Source organism: Protobothrops mucrosquamatus, unplaced genomic scaffold, assembly GCF_001527695.2.
Source record: "Protobothrops mucrosquamatus isolate PMUCROS unplaced genomic scaffold, P.Mucros_1.0 scaffold532, whole genome shotgun sequence".
In the NCBI taxonomy this organism is placed as follows: domain Eukaryota; kingdom Metazoa; phylum Chordata; class Lepidosauria; order Squamata; family Viperidae; genus Protobothrops; species Protobothrops mucrosquamatus.
This window is the reverse complement of record NW_015386839.1, coordinates 293141-310147: the sequence shown is the minus strand read 5'-3', so window position 1 is coordinate 310147 and position 17007 is coordinate 293141. Positions and strand designations below refer to the sequence as shown.

The 17007-nt window shown below is 38.2% G+C and overlaps 1 protein-coding gene across 1 annotated transcript in view; it reads left to right on the top strand.

Annotated features, from left to right (window-relative positions):
• CACNA1C (calcium voltage-gated channel subunit alpha1 C) overlaps positions 1–17007 on the top strand; it is a 182976-nt gene that overhangs the window by 40870 nt on the left and 125099 nt on the right. The window contains exon 5 of the mRNA XM_015816939.1: positions 8960–9050. Coding sequence (XP_015672425.1) covers positions 8960–9050 — 91 coding nt within the window. The remainder of the gene's footprint in view (positions 1–8959; positions 9051–17007) is intronic.

Here is a 17007-nt window from a genome sequence, read left to right as displayed (position 1 = left end):
TAATTTTTAATGATTTTAAAGTTTCAGGGGATTTTTAAGGGTAATTTTAATTGATCGGCCTGTTTAAATATTTCTTTTTAATTCGGCTTTTAATTATTGTATTTGTATTGTAGTTTTTATGAGGCTGTTAGCCGCCCTGAGTCCCATGAGGAGAAGGGCGGGGTATAAATTAAATTATAAATAAATAAATAAATAAATAGACTAAGGGAGCTTGCTCTGCAGAATTTTGCAATTCTACATTTCAGCATCTGTGACTTCAGTTTAATAGTCTGGTATTTCTGGAATTTCCTCAGTCCAGGTGGAAGGAGATGTTGCTAGATACTGACTGTGTCATGCTAGATACTGACTGTGCTAGATACCCTCTATTATAATGTTTTATTTTCCATATGCCTTTGTTTTCATTTTGTGTCCTCGATTCCCACAATGAAAGATAGAGGTGGCTGTCCTACACGTGAGCTGAGTTCCTTATTTCTTTTTCTTTTGATCGTCCCTGGCTGCATGTTCTCTGTTGATGTCTTGTTCCTGGTACTTGACCATCTTGTCTGTGAAAGGAAACACTCCAGCTGATAAGAAGAAAGGAAGGTTTGCTTGGTTTACTCACTCTACAGAAACTCATGGTAATGTTCCAATGTTCTCTGTGTTCATCCTCTCTGTGTTTGTGTGTGTTTCTCTGTATAGTAGCTGTGCAGTCTTTTGGTGCATGTGTCTTGTTTCTGTTGCTTTTGCAACATCATGCTGTTGTGCTTGAAGTGGAAATCCTCATTTACGATCAACATTGTGTTGGCATCTTCAGAATTGTGTTGAAGATTATCATTTAAGATCATTTAAGCATCTGAGACATTTTACCTGATGAATACTTCAAGATAATTCTATTTTGTGTATCCTGTGCTGTGCTAATTTTATTTAGCTTTTGAGTGCAAAATATATGACAATAATTATTGTAAATCAACTATGATCAGTAATGGCTGATGCTTATTGAGGCTGGTGGAGTAAAAAAACAGGGCAGCTAACTACAAACAAATCCATGCTTAGTGAACTAGGTTAAAAAAAACAGCTGGAGCAAATTGTAAGCAAAGCCAGAATCACAGTAGGTACTTTCAGTGTCAGATGTAATTAGGCATTCAAATAAGCAAATACACTTTTAGAGGCAAGTAATTTCAATACCATGATTGCAAAGGTAAGAGTTGGGAAGCAAAAATAATTCTTAAAATTATTTTGTATGTACAATACAAATGCAGATTAGCGGCATCATCCATGGACATTCTGAATAGAACAGAACAGAACAGAATAGAAAAGAAACTTGGAGGTCTTCCAGTCCAGCCCCCTGCTTGAGCAGGAGAACCTATACTATTTCAGATAAGTGACTATCTAGCCTCTTCTTAAAAACCTCCAATGATTAGCTGAGTCCCAATTAGTTCTGGGTAACTGATCAAGAGCTTCTACATGCACTGAAGACATCAACATAGCCTCCACTGTTGCTTAGAGCAAGGCTTTTCAACCTTTTCACCCATTGTACCACTTTTAGGATATGGCAATATCCGAGTACCACCAGTCGCCTAGCAAGGTGTCAAAAACCTGATGACCCAAAAAAAGGAAAAAAGTGATAAAGTACAGGTAGTCCTCGACTAACAACAGTTCACTTAGTGACTGCTCAAAGTTACAATGGCACTGAAAAAAGTGCCCCCCAAGCCACAGCCAAGCAAGACACCTGCCTGCCCACCTGGTGGCGCTCTTCCTCCTGTCCGAGGTTTTCATTGCTGTGAGCATTTCTGTTGAGGATTGGCAGCAGGGGTGGGGTGGGGGGGTATTTGGTTTTTATTCCCTCCCCCCCCATCTGCTGGGTGGTTGCAGCAGATTTTGGTCACTTCACATGACCCTGGGACACCATAACCGTCATAAATATGAATCAGTTGCCAAGCATCTGAATGTAAATCACAAGACCCTGGAGATGCTGGAACATTCCAGCTGATCGGCGCTTCTTCTGCGCTCAGCAAAAGCACCAGGATCAGCGCTGAGCTCCAGCTGGAGCCTGGCGCTGATCCTGGCGTTTCCGCTGAGCCCTGACATCCCTGCAGCTCCCAGCCATCTCTCGCTCAGGCTTGTGCCAGTTCAGCTCATTCCCCTCCTCCACTACCACTTTTCTAGGATGGTCGCGTACCACCTGCCAGATGCCAATGTACCACAGGTGGTACCCGTACCACTGGTTGAAAAGCCCTGGCTTAGAGAATGGAGAAGTTGCGCAAAATACAGAGGAACAAGAGAATAAACATGCATATTAATTAGCCTGCCCAGTCACTTCCAGAATCATAGGAACGAAGTACTGGGGGGGGGGGCGAGGCTAACGAGAGGTAGTAATATGACTAAAGGTAGTCCTCGACTTACGACCACAATTGAGTCACCCAGATTTGAAAACAATATCTCCTGTTGTACTCGCTCCCATAGAAATATGGGTGTTAATGTGTTGTAAGCGAAGGACAAACTAAATATGAAGTTAAACGTGTGTTTGAAATAACTGTTCATTTAGCGAATAATATTCTCTCTCCCTTAAGCAATCTCCTCTCTCCTTTAGAAGCATCTCCTCTAAGCTTTACCATTTCTTCAGATGTGCCAAGCAAGAGAAAATAGTGGTGCTCCCATTTCCTTTCTCTTGCTTATGGATGTATCTGTCACAAAAATGAATGGTTTGGCTGGCTAGAGAGAAGCAAAAACTGGCTCCTTTACCTCTGGGTAATGCAACTGGGGTGTGTTTAGCTGGTTTTATACAGTTCCTGAGGACCAGTTGTTAAAATGTCACATAGAAGAGGAAAGAAAGAAAGTCCAGAAGGCATCTCACAGGTTTTAAACTTTGCATGAGCAGGGCAAGCCAAAGTCATGACAGAACCATGCTCCAGGCTTTGCAGCCAGCCAACTTATGCAGGCAGAGTGGGAGAAGTAGCCTAGCTCTAACTGTGTTGAAAATATTGGGACTTAATGAAGAATATAAGTCTTATTACGGTACTTCCTTCTTAATATAATTTGATGTGTGCAATTGTGCATTTATGGATGAAAATTCCTCCTAGATATTTATATGTACATAGGCCAACTTAGTGCAATAGAACTCTGGGGACGAAATTGTATTACATCACTCCAGTTCTAAAGCAAATTTGTAGTCAGCAAGTTTGAGACTGTGGCTGTTGTTCCTTAATTAGGAAAGGCCGTAGCCTTCTTTTAATTATCTATATTACCAGACTTTCACTATCCACACTCAAGGATCTCAAGCTATTTCTCTTTATGTCTTTAATTTTCTGAGTAGTATCAATTTAACCTTTTATTATTAAAAAAATACCATCTGGCTTAAAAGGAATTCTTTGTGTGGATCTTTTTTCCCCCCCAAATCATTGCAATTCTCAAGTATTTCAGTTTCATTTTAGTTAAATTCTATTATTTCAATCAGTTTTCTGAGTGTGCAATATTAACATACTTAATGAGAAATGTCAATTCCATTTGAAAGTTTAGGGGGTCATGACACAGCAAAATTGGTGCTGTTCATACCATGCTTTTTAAATCTTTGTTGAAATAATTCAACCTTTTTCTTAAAATCTGTTGGTACATCCTGATGAGCAACAACTTTGATATTTTTCATTTTGAAGGGTTAGCATGTCAAATTATTGCTAGAACCTGTAATTGCCTAATTTAAATAATACCCTGGGCCCTGCGTTGGGATAGGTAATCAGAAGAGCTACCTTCTCATCTATTGTTCTTTGAATTCTTTGTATGGATAGCAAAGAGAGAGCATCAACAAAGTGATCTGTTGTGTGTTCAGCAGTGAGCTGCATTGGTTACTGGTCTGCTTTTCGGTGCAATTCAAGATGTTAGTGATCACCTTTAAAGACCTTCATGGCATGGGCCCAGGTTACTGGAGGGACCATCTCATCCCGCTGGGATTGGCCCATCCCATTCATGCTGGCAGAGGAGGCATGCTGTGGGTCCCGTCAGCCCAGGTTCAGGAGGGCCTTCCCTGCTCCTGCCTTCTAGAACATCCCCTTCAATGTGAGGTTGGCCCCAACCCTTCTATCTTTTCGTAAGGGTTTAAAGACCTGCCTCTGCAAGTTGGCTTGGGGCCCCAGTGGGGGAACACTGTTGATCAAGTAACAACAGATCCCACCTCTCTCCACTCTGCCCCTGGCCTCATCGTGTGTCCTTAGGTTTTAATGTTTGATTTTAATTATTTATGCTTGATGCTTTAATTGTATATGTATAGACATATTTTTATGACTATAAGGTGCCCGGAGTTACCCTATGGTAAGATAGAACAGCCAATAAATTTTATAAATCCATAAATAAATAAATAAAATAAACAACTGATGGTCTTCCACGGGTCAACTGCTCTGCCTTCCGCAATGCTATCTCTGCTTGCTCTTCTTTGGAAAAGTAGCATTTGATCCAGTAATTAGAGGGAGAAAAAAGAAGGATATAACTTTATTGCAGGTGGAGAAAAAGTAGGCAGTTGTGTTCTGTTTACTTGTCCTTTTTCGGTTGGTAGGGTGGGAGAAAGCGAATAAGAAGTGAGTGAGCCAAAGAGGATAATCTTTGGAGCAGCACTTCCACCTCTGCCTATTTGCTTGGCCTCTGCCACTGTGTGCTGTGGCAAATTGGATAAGTGGACCAAGTTCTCTCCATCCTGTGTGCATGGATGAAGGGATCAGCTGATTGCCTCTCCAGATTTTTTAGATTAGGTCTTCTAGTCTTCTAATTTTTTAGATTAGGTCTAGATTAGGTCTTCTGGGCTGTTTGATCTAGGATTAGCCTAAACAATCCATTGACCTTCATGGTCCTCAACTTCTCTTGGATGATCACCCAACATTCTATATGCATCTTTGTGGATGGGGGGGAAGGGCTTGTTTTTAACCCTGTGAGAAGTATCTGCTTTTTGTGGTCCTTCAAGGCTTTTGGGAGGTATACCTGATGACTTGAGATTACTGGAAGAGATGAAGCCCAGCTTTTTAACCTTTGTCCCTTAAAGTCTTATAAAAGGGAGAATTTGGCTTAATTTTAACTTCATAAGAGATTCTTTTACTCTTTTCTATTTCTTTTCCAAGGCAGGAGAAAATAAGGACTATTTATGATTAATTCCCTCTCTTCATTTATCCTTCAGGATTAAAAAAAATCATTATTAAGAACCCTATTTCAATTATGAGGTATATGTAGTTTAGCTTTTAGCTGTAAATTTTTGCTTAGAGTTTTGGCTCCTTCCTTCAACTCCCTGATTGCCCGGCTACCCCATTCTTTTTAGTTTCTTCTTTTTCTTTCCTTTTTTTTAATGCTTTTTTCCAGTCTTAAAAATAACACCATTTTCTTTGGAGTTTAATATATAAGATTTTGGCCTCCTTCAAGCACCATGTATTATTTTGCTAAGTTTACTGTCTGTGCCACCCTTTAGTGAATGTTTTGACTATCACAGCAAAACTCTGCATTAACTTAGGATTTTCAAATTAGTATGCATAGTAACATAAGAACTGATCGCTTTACAATTTAATGTCTACCGTGAAGTTTCTATATGACTGTGTCAGCAATTAATTTTAACAAGATTCCCTTGAACTGAGCAAGGAATGAAAATCAATGTTGTTTTAATCTATTAAACCCAACCTGAAACCTTAACAAAATGTTCTTTATATCTCACTAAAGAGCCCATTGCCAATATTCTGTAACTATTATGGGGAAAAAAGTAGCTGAGTGAGTGAGATGGAGTGAAATTTAAAGAATGATGAAAGCCTTTGATAAGGATCTAGTAATGCTAGCTGTATATTCATATTACAGTATGAAAAAAATATTAAGAATTTGATGCATCCAAATTATTTAAATGGCCAACTTACAAAGAACTACAATAAGCACAAAATTATGTTAAGATTTAAGACTTTTGATAAATATTGGAATATGTGTTAACTTTATCAAGAATAAGAGGGCCTTATATACAAAATGTATTTTGCGAATCAGAGAGATTTTTTTCCCCTTTCATTATGTTTATAAAATACTTTCTCTTTAAAAATTATCATTCTTTATAAAATTAAGCTGCAAAATGATAATATGCTGGGCAGAGAATAGCTGATACCTCTAACCATTGCTTCTGATTAGCTCCTTAGCTAAAAACTTCATCAGTACAGGTAGTCCTCGACTTACAACAGTTCGTTTAGTGATCGTTCAAAGTTACAATGGTGCTGAAAAAAGTGACTTATGACCATTTTTCACACTTAAGACCATTGCAGCATCTCCATGGTCACGTGATCAACATTCAGATGCTTGACAGCTGGTTCATATTTATGACGATTGCAGTGTCCTGGGGTCATGTGGTCACCTTTTGCAACTTTCTGACGAGCAAACTCAATGGGGAAGCTTGATTCAGTTAACAACTGTGTTACTAACTTCACAACTGTGATTCACTTAACAATAATGGTCATAAAAGTGGGCAAATTCACTTAACAAATGTTTCGCTTACCAACAGAAATTTTGGGCTCAATTGTGGTCATAAGTCGAGGACTACCTGTATTGAAAACCACCAGTGGCTAACAGGATGTTACTTTTCACACCTATTCAACTCTCTAATATTTAGGAAACCCTTATCTTGGTTTTCAAGACATGCCAAATAAGTTGCTTTCTGACATGGTATCAGCTACAGAGTGGCATTATTTGTTGTCCTGTTTTAAGGGAAGAAAAGAAGACATTGTTTTGTTAAATGAACAAATCCATGCAAATCTTTCAGAAGACCAGACTAGAGTTTACTTTGAAACTTACTGAAGTGAAATAGTCACCTTTGTTTTACTGGGCATTATAGATTACTCATGAAGAACTCAACTGCAAACAAGCTCATTCCATAGGCTCATCACAAACTGAGGGGATCATCCAGTTTGCAGAATAGTGAACATGTAGTTTGTTTTACCTGCAGTTGTAGCTTCTAGATGGTACACACATATTCATAAAGATTTATGAATTATCCTTTAATCTCTTTTCTTACAGTTAAGCTTCACACCTACATTGTGAATTAAATGCGTGTGGCGTGGCCTGCCCTATTCAAATTAGCAAGTACAGAACAATACATTACTCGTTTCATCCACAAATAGGATGTTTTATGAAGTGTCCAGATGTTCACCTTTATTTATGCTACATTGTTTTAATAAAACAGGCAAATGTGGGAGGAAGGCTGTTATAGAGGAATAGAAGAAAAAAACAAGAAATACACAGGAAAATATGAGAATAGATTAATTTCTGACGTTTGTATCATGAAGCACTGATTTTATTGGTCAGACCATCTTTCTATAGGATGGAGGCACAAACCACTTGAGGCACATTTGGGCACAAGCCATGGGTGGGCAGCGGATACAAAGATAATTTGAATGATAAGAGAAATTTGGAATGAGTCTTGTTTTAATTACCCAGAATTCAACATGAACCTTATCTCTTGTTATCATAGATTTGTGTGCTATTTGTTCCTCTAATATAATAATATCTGGCCTGTAATTTGTAAGATAGTTTATAAGATTCTTAAACAAAAGGCAGTGCAGTGCATGATATGTGATGTGTTTCTCAGTTTCAGCCACTTTAAGACGGATGGATCTCAACTCCCAGAATTCTCCAGCCAGCCATGAAGTTCCATCCATGTTAAAGTTGCCACGGTTGAGAAACACTAGTGATTAAGACATTGCAACTCTTCAGTGCAACCTATACAGTAAATCTGGCTGGAGAATTGTGGGAGTTGAAGTCCACCCATCTTAAAGTGACTGAGGTTGAGAAACACTGTATATGTGATTGACAGGATAGGTGGATAGATGCCTTTATATCACTGTTCAGCAGAAAAGATGCCAAAAGAATAGTCATAAGGTGCTGATATAGTTGAAGAAAAAGTTTATCATTGGGAAGGCTGTATCCTTGCAATTCATAAGAGTCAACAATCAGAGATAGTTGTCAACTGTGCAACTGGACAGTGTGTTAAATACCCAGATCTCAAAACATACAGGTAGTCCTTGATTACTACCGATGGCATTGAAATGCAGACTTGTAACCAGTCCTTAAAGGTGTAGTCATCATGCAATCACTATGAGACATTTCACTTTATGATCACATTGCTTAGCAACAGAGCTGATGTTGTAAGTTGAGTGCAGTTGTCAACGCTGCTAACATCGAATGTTCTTGCTTTGACAACAGATGGAAATGCAGCCATTTTCTCTATTGCTTTTAGAATTAGTTGCTGCTGGGAGGGGGAATAGGGATGAGAGTCCAGCTAGTCATAACAATAATAACTTAATTGTGAGAACCCAAAGTCATTGGGCCCAGAGCTGATAGTGTTTTGGCGGGCTGGAGGGCTGGGGAGAAAGCCCGTGCTTCAAGCCAATTGGGGAATGTGATTTATGACTGCTTATTGGAGGAGGGAATTGCACTTTGTTACTTTGTATCCAGGGGAGGGGAATTTAGTTTCTGGTTTCAACTATGTAGTGCCGATACTTTGTTTCTCGAATAAAAGTTTCTTTAAGGTAAACAATGCCTTGAAGTTCTTTTGAAGAGTTTCACCTATCGGAACCATGGCAGCAGTCATGTGATATTGCACTGTACAACCACATTGTTTAGTGACAGACTTGCTGGTCCCAATCGCGGTTGGTAAATGAGAACTACCTGTATGTGTATACGTGTGTGCATGTCTGTGCTTGTGTGTGTGTGTGTGTGTGTGTGTGTATACACACATATTGTACATACAAACTGACAATTGAGATTTGTTTCAGTTTCTGGAGGTTACATGCCTTACCTGAGATTTTTATTTCAATCACATAGGACTGAATCTTAAAACTCCATTCACTTGCTCGTGCTTCCTCTTCATACTTAATATGCGCCTTTCTGCTAAGCCAGTGCTTTTGCTGATAGTAAAGCTCATTTATGCAAGACTGACTAATTACCAACTATCTATTTTTTTCTTTCTTTCTTCTGACCCTTGCAGTGAGCATGCCCACCAGTGAGACAGAATCTGTTAACACCGACAATGTGGCTGGAGGCGATATTGAAGGAGAAAACTGTGGTGCACGACTGGCGTGAGTTTGATTCTGTTTATATTATGCTGGTGTCCTCTTGACTCCAAGAGGGAACCTGGATGATATTAAGGGAAAAAATATATATCAGAACTATCTTTGTCTGAAAGTGTTTCTTCCAAAAAGAATGAAAGTGAATTTGGGGTGATTCACATTTTCTGTCAGACTTTTCCATAGAACATTATAAATGCATCAGAAAATTATTTCTATTACTCTGCACAAAAGCAATATTCCGGTATCCGCTGTCCGACATTTCTTATTTTTTTAAAAAACTGACATTCATATTCATAGAAAGGGATATTAAGAGGAATTTCTCAAGACAGTGTCTTTGCCCAAGCCACAGATTTGATCTGGACAAGACTCCTTTCAGAAATTTCAGACTGCATACAGCAAATTAAAAGGACACTAAAAACTATTTCACTTTTCTCCCTTAAGAATAATAGTACAGCCAATCCTTGACTTACAATAATTTGTTTAGCAACCATTCAAAGTTACAATGGCACTGTAAAAAGAGACTTATGACTGTTCACACTTACGACTGTTGCAGCATCCCCGTGGTCACGTGATCAAAATTCAGATGATTGGCAACTGACTCATATTTATGATGGTTGCAGTGTTCTGGGGTCATGTGATCATTTTTTTTAAACCTCTGATATGCAAAGTCAATGGGGATACCAGATTCATTTAACAACCATATTACTAGCTTAACAACTGCAGTGATTCACTGTGGCAAGAAAGGTAATAAAATGGGACAAAATTCACTTAACAAATGTCTCACTTAGGAACAGAAATTGTCACATGTCGAGAACTACCTGTATCTTCTAAAGAATTATTTTTTAAAAGCATGAATACTAGGAGAAACATAAAAATATATGGGACATACAGGTAGCATAAAGTGTATTTGGTGAAGCATATTTTGTCCAGGATTAAGATTTAGAAATAAATTACTATGTTTCACATTAAATGTTCACCATCCTAAACAACTGAAACAAAGTATAAGCTTTATCCTTCATTTCATATAAAAACATGAAGGTAAGTATAGTTTAGAAACATATATCACATTTTCTATTTAATGCTAGCATAGCACAACCTTGAGCATTTCTCCAACTTAGAAGTGCATAAGTGGCCATCTCTTTGTTTAGGTCTGTTTCTACCAACACAATTGTAATAAAATCAGAGTTTGCTGTGATGGCGCCTCTGTTTAATGCTACTTCTGTAAATCAGACTTTTTAGAAAAACTCAGGCACTCATAGTGATCATACCTTGTGGTTGCACTTCTTGTTGTTTACAGTGTTCTTAATTACTTCGTAATGAGCAGTTTTACACAATCCCTTCAAGTGTTGAAAACCCAGGTGAAAGGGAGGCACAGATGCTGTAATCTCATCTCAGTCTCTCTTCCTTGAATATGCACAGAAGTGGTCCATGCGTTTCTCACTGTGCACTCCTTCCTTGGGATGAGAACCAGGATTGGATGGGGGGGGACTGAATGGATGACGAATTTGGCTGTGGCGAGTTAACTGCAGCAAGATGATTAGGGGACTGGAGGCTAAAGCATATAAGGAACGATTGCTAGAATTGGGTATGTCTAGTTTAATGAAGAGAAGTATGAGGGGGGACATGATAGCAGTGTTCCAATATCTCAGGGGCTGCCACAAAGAAGAGGGTGTCAAGCTATTTTCCAAGGCGCCTCAAGGCAGGACAAGAAGCAATCGGTGGAAACTAATCAAGGAGAGAAGCAACCTAGAACTAAGGAGAAACTTCCTGACAGTTAGAACAATTAACCAGTGGAACAACCTGCCTCCAGAAGCGGTGAATGCTCCAACACTGGAGACTTTTAAGAAGAGACTGGACAGCCATTTGTCCGAAATGGTATAGGGTTTCCTGCCTGAGCAGGGGGTTGGACTAGATGACCTCCAAGGTCCCTTCCAACTTTACTATTATTATTATTATTAAGTTGTCCCATTCCGCAGCAGGAGAGGGATGTCCTTGGATGCTAATTAGTATAAGTGTGTTGATTCCCTTCTTATGGGTAAGAACTGGAGGAGGAATTGGCAAGGTTGAGTGGGGGAAGGATGGTGGGAGCATCAGGGGAGGGGTGCCTTTGCATGAGTGTGGTAGTATAAGGGGGAGGTGGTTACCCTGTTGATGTCGAGAGCTGATAATCTAAAGTTCCTTGGCGTGCGGATCCACAAAAATGTGGATTTTTATATTTTTTTCCCTAATATCTGTTGTTTTTATATCTGTTGTTGTCTCTGCCTGTTGTGTGCCACCCAAAGTCACCTTTGTTTAATTTGATTAATAAATAAAAATAAATAAATAAAATGGTTTGTTATACTTTTAAAACCATCTATCAGTTGCACCAGGGATTTCTGATGCTAGTTACTAGGAAGGGGAAAGGTACAAAATGGATTGAATTAACTCCTTGAAACAAGCATAGTTGTCATTTTTGTGATTTTTATTTTGTCCTGAAATTCCATAGATCTTTTATACATTGTAGGAGGAGAGTTATGTTTGTCTATGACACCCCAAAACCAGGCAGAGTCTGGGATATCCTTTTCAGGATGACATATGTCATTAAAAGTCATAACCTTTCATTCTGATGAAATGAACATATTCTCAAAAGCTTATGTCATTTAATAAAATTTGTTACCTTGAAAAAAATCCATCATATTCCCTTGGACACATCTTTTTAACAGGTTTCAAATAGAAATGAAATTTCACATAGAAATAGAAACTTGGAACAAACTGCAGAAGGTTGTCTGAAAAAATAATAATTGAGAAGGTGACAAAGATCATTTCGTAAAATAAGTAAGAAGAAAGTGTTTATATGCAAAAATATAAACCATGGGAACAGAATTGTATTTTGAAGCCGAAAGCCTGTAATCTCTTCCCAAATGAGATAAAAACTAGCTTACATAAATGCTTTTCATCATGTTTCAAAATAGTATTTTTCAGTGACCCAGAGGTCAGTAAGAAAGCAAGATTTTCCCATGCACAGATCTATGCAGTGTCTGGAGAGGCATCTGCCTTATTATACAATCACTTGATTATTACAGTATATATGAACTGGGCCACAATTTTGGAGCATTGCTATGTTAGGGGTTATTTTCAGATCCCAGGAATTAGACTGAAATAACCTTCAAATCAACCTAATTAATTCATCTGTTCTACATAGTTTAAATTACGTGCAGTCTACTATGCTACAGAGATGCTCAGCTATGTCTTTTGCTAAAATCTTGTTTGAGAATAATATATAATTTCAGTATCAGAACTAAAAAAAAACGCTCACCAAGCTCAACATGACTAGTACTACTTCAATAACAGTTTGTCAGGAATTGTAATTTGCAAAGCTTTCTTTCTTTCTGGGAAACCTGGGGTAGGTGGGATGGGAGGGAAGATTCACAAACGCTATGTCTTGAAAAGCTTATCAATAATGGAACTACTCTGTCAGAAGTAATCACCATAATATAGGATATTTTCCTGGACAATTGATTTGGTGCTTTTCTATCTGATGGGAGAAGTCCTACTGAGATTCTCTCTGACCAGACCAGAGCCTAAAGCTGGCAGTAGATAACTTTAAAGGACAGCTTGGATTGTCAAGCTTAACAGCACCTTGATCAAAGAAAGTATTGTGTTTCTTTGGATCCCACTTGATTTTCAAATCAAAGCCACATGCACATGTCACATGCACCTGATCTGAAAAAGGGTAGCGGTGGACTCTTTTTATAAACCATGCTGTTAGATCATTGTTTGGGGAAATAAAACCCTAAGGCTGTATTTACCACATTTCGATATTAGTAAAACAATGCACATTGTGCTGTGAAAAGAAGAGCTTGCTAAGGTGATTCGATCCAGAGTCTAGAATGATTTAAAAGCACTACTGCTTTTCGAAGACTGAACCAATTGGGGGAAATATTGACAATGTTAAGATCATCCATTTCAATTTTGTATGTAAAAAGATCCAAATACATGCAGTTGAAATCGAAGAAAATTACATCAGTTCATTTATTTGGGAAATAATCAATGTAAACTAAATGAGTTATGTTCATGGTGAGCAAATTCTGGCTTCTAAAATAAATACGCTTTTATTTTTTAGAGTGAAAAGGACTCCTGACTAATTCTGTTTTGTTGTTTAACATAATTGATTGCATTTAACTTTATGGATCTCAGAATATCACTTGCTGGATTAGAAGGAAAATTAATGAGAAATTAGTTCTCAGATTTCATCTCCTTATAGGGTATTGATAATAGTAATGGCTTTTATGAAGTATTCACTATACTGTAGGTTTGGTCTAGTTATTTTATTTTAATATTTTAATTCTGGCATACAGAGCATTCCTAGCATGTATTCACTAACCCCCACATCATTTTAATAATTAAGTAAAAGCACCTAAACTGCTGCATAACCAAGATTTCTGCAATTTTGTGTGAGATTTTACAAAACATTGGCCTTTTAAAAAGGCATTTATTTTTTAACTAATTTTTAAATGAATGATACTGAACACAATAGTGCAATGGTGCCTGCTGACATAAAAGATTGCTAATCCCTGCTATTCAATATAAAAATTTCAAGGACTTGCAGAGACCAAAAGTCCTCTGTTTACAAATTGATAAGCTCCTTTTTTTTTAAAAAAAAAAAAGCATAATCTTTGAGATGCATTGGGACTTTTTTGGATTCTCCAAGACATCATGTCCTTTAACTCTTCCCCACCCCATTTGGACCACCAACCAAACCTGTGGTGTGAAACAAATTATGGATTGTTCTCATAACCATAGAATTATTAGGAATCAGCATAACAATACTCTGATTGTGTATTTGCTTACTTTTTAATCAAATATGAAGACCCTCCACAGATGACCAGATAAAAAGGACTAGGGCTAGGCAAAGCTTTGGATTCAATTGGTAGCCTCCCAGTCCCAGGAAAATATGTTTCTTGTGTGGCCACATACTCCAAAAGCAGTTATTTCTGAGGAGTGCACAAACCATTCTAATTGAACTAAAAATTGATTTACTCCAGCAACCTACTTCCCATAACACATGAACGTTGTACGAGGTGGATCATTGATCCCTGAAGTTGCTTGATAACCCACCAAAAATATGTTACAGTTTTACTGAATGATCTTGGCTGTCCCCAACAGTTTTGTGAGAAATTTCATCAAGAGAAGCAGGTAAAAAAAATGTCAGTGCTGCTGCATATGTAAAGTTAGAGATGAGAGGGGATTATTAAATAACCTGTTGGCATGATGGTATTAGCTCCAGCTTTTAAAACCCACAGTAAAATTACTACATGCATAAAAAGTGAAATAACAGTCATATCTATTAGCTTAATTAGATAAAAAGATTTTCAAAATACTGCTCAGCTGCTTTGATGCAAAAAAAACCCCCTACATTATATTCATCCAGTGTATAATTTGAATTTCATTTTTCTAATGAGGACCAGTTTAAAATTTTAAAGGGTCTCTGGGGCCTGATAATTTTGATGGATCTCGTTAGAGTTCCCTGATCTCTGCTCTCCTGCAATGCAACAATACAAAAAAGAATTCTCACTCCAGCTAAAGGAGCCTGCTTCACAATAGTGAAAATCTTCTTACACCTCTTCAGTGGTATCATTATATGTTTTTAGCTGGAGTAAGTCTGAATAATGAACTACATGAAAGAACTCCAAAAATATAATTATTTATTGAATTTGTAGATAAAGAGCTGACAATCCAGTTTGAGGCACTTTTTGATTAAAAGAATGCTGTTTACAACTATCTAGAGCAGGGCTTTTCAACCTTTTTACCCATTGTACCATTTTTAGGATATGGCAACATCCGAGTACCACCAGTCGCCTAGCAAGGTGTCAAAAACTTGATGACCAAAAAAAAAAAGGAAAAAAGTGATAAAGTACAGGTAGTCCTCGACTTACAACAGTTCACTTAGTGACTGTTCAAAGTTACAATGGCACTGAAAAAAAGTGCCCCCCAAGGCACAGCCAAGCAAGACACCTGCCTGCCCGCCTGCCTGGCGGCGCTCTTCCTCCTGTCCAAGGTTTTCATTGTTGTGAGCATTTCTGTTGAGGATTGGCAGTGGGGGTGGGGTGGGAGGTATTTGGTTTTTATTCCCCCCGTCTGCTGGGTGGTTGCAGCAGGTTTTGGTCACTTCAATGTGACTGTCATAAATATGAATCAGTTGCCAAGCATCTGAATGTAAATCACAAGATCCTGGAGATGCTGCAACATTCCAGCTGATCGGTGCTTCTTCTGGGCTCAGCGGAAGCGCCAGGATCAGCACTGAGCTCCAGTTGGAGCCTGGCGCTGATCCTGGCGCTTCCACTGAGCCCTGACAGTCCCAAAGAAGCGCTGATCCTGGCACTTCCGCTGAGCCCTGACAGCCCTGCAGTTCCAGCCATCTCTCACTCAGGCTTGTGCGGTGCTGCCACCGGTTCAGCTTATTCCCCTCACCTGCTACCACTTTTCTAGGATGGTTGCGTACCACCTGCCAGGTGCCAATGTACCACAGGTGGTACCCGTACCATTGGTTGAAAAGCCCTGATCTAGAGGCCCCTGAAAATTAATTTAAGAGTTAATCCATTTTGCTTATGCCCCCAGAGTTTCCCCATCTCTTTTATGGATGCTTACTCAATTTTCTCCCTCTTTTCTGTTTGAATACTTCTATTTCCACTTATAATATCTAATAATTATCACAATCCTCAGATCTATGCTTGCTTTATTCTTTGATTTTTCTGTATGCAGTCATGATTCTGGTTTTCTATTAACTCATACCCCCAAAGATAGCAGCCAGACCTCCCCCCCCTCAAGAATTCCCGAAGTCTTTATCTAACCATTCCCAAGAGGATGTAGTTAGGTAAGATTCTTGTAAATAGGTAGGCAACAATAAAGAAGCAGGTCTGTTCATCTTACATTGTCTTTCTGGTTCCTTGTGCCTGACAATAGGAACTATACTTCTATTCTCCATGCTTTTTCTTAATTCTCCTATCTATATTCTTGAATATAGTGAATAAAGTAATCTTATGATAATATTCCAGTTTCCAGAGTATGATCTTAAGCAACCAACCATTTTCAAGGAGAACATCAGGAATTGATTTGAAGTTGTGAAGTTCACTGATAAGAAGCCAGAGGAACTGTGGAACTAAATCAAATAAGATGATAAGAATAAATGTAAAAACACACTGCCAAAGATCAAGAAAAAGATGAAAGCAAACTGGGTAGCACAGGCTCTGGCAGAAATAGCCAAAAAGAAAAAGGAAACCAAAGCCAAAGAACACCGAGATTCTAGGAAGAAACATAACAAGAATTTCACAGAGCTCAAGAGACAAGAAGCAGCATCACAACATCTGTCAAGATATTGAAAAAGACATGGAAAAACAAGATTTTTTTCCCAAAAGATTTCCAAACTCAGAAGAAAATTTCATCTTCAAAATTGGTATGCTAAAGAACACAAACAAACAAGTAGTAAATGATTCAAAGAACATCAAAGATGGAATGGGTATACTGAAATTCTACACAGTAGAAATATCCACACCCAAGATATCTTACAAGACATTCCCTACTTAAAAGATTCTCTAGAACTTATAAGAAGATGAAGTTAATCTGGCTTTCTGGTCATTACCAAGTTGGAAGTCTATAGGAATTGATAGAATAGCTACAGAAATATGAAAATAATCTGTAATGATTCCAACCAAACTATGGCAGCAAATTTGGGGGATAATACAATGACCAGCAGATTGGAAGAATACAAAGAGAAAGAATTAACAGCAAACAATTGGACACTTTCCTTAATTTCCCATGATAGTAAAATAATGCTTAGAATCATCCAATGCAGATTAGAGCTTTACCTGGAAAGGACGATGCCAGATGTTCAGAAAAGGCCAGATGTTTAATGTGGCTTTAGAAAAGGCCAAACAACAAGAAACATTATTGCAGATGCACACTGAATAATTGAGAAAGCCAAAAAGAA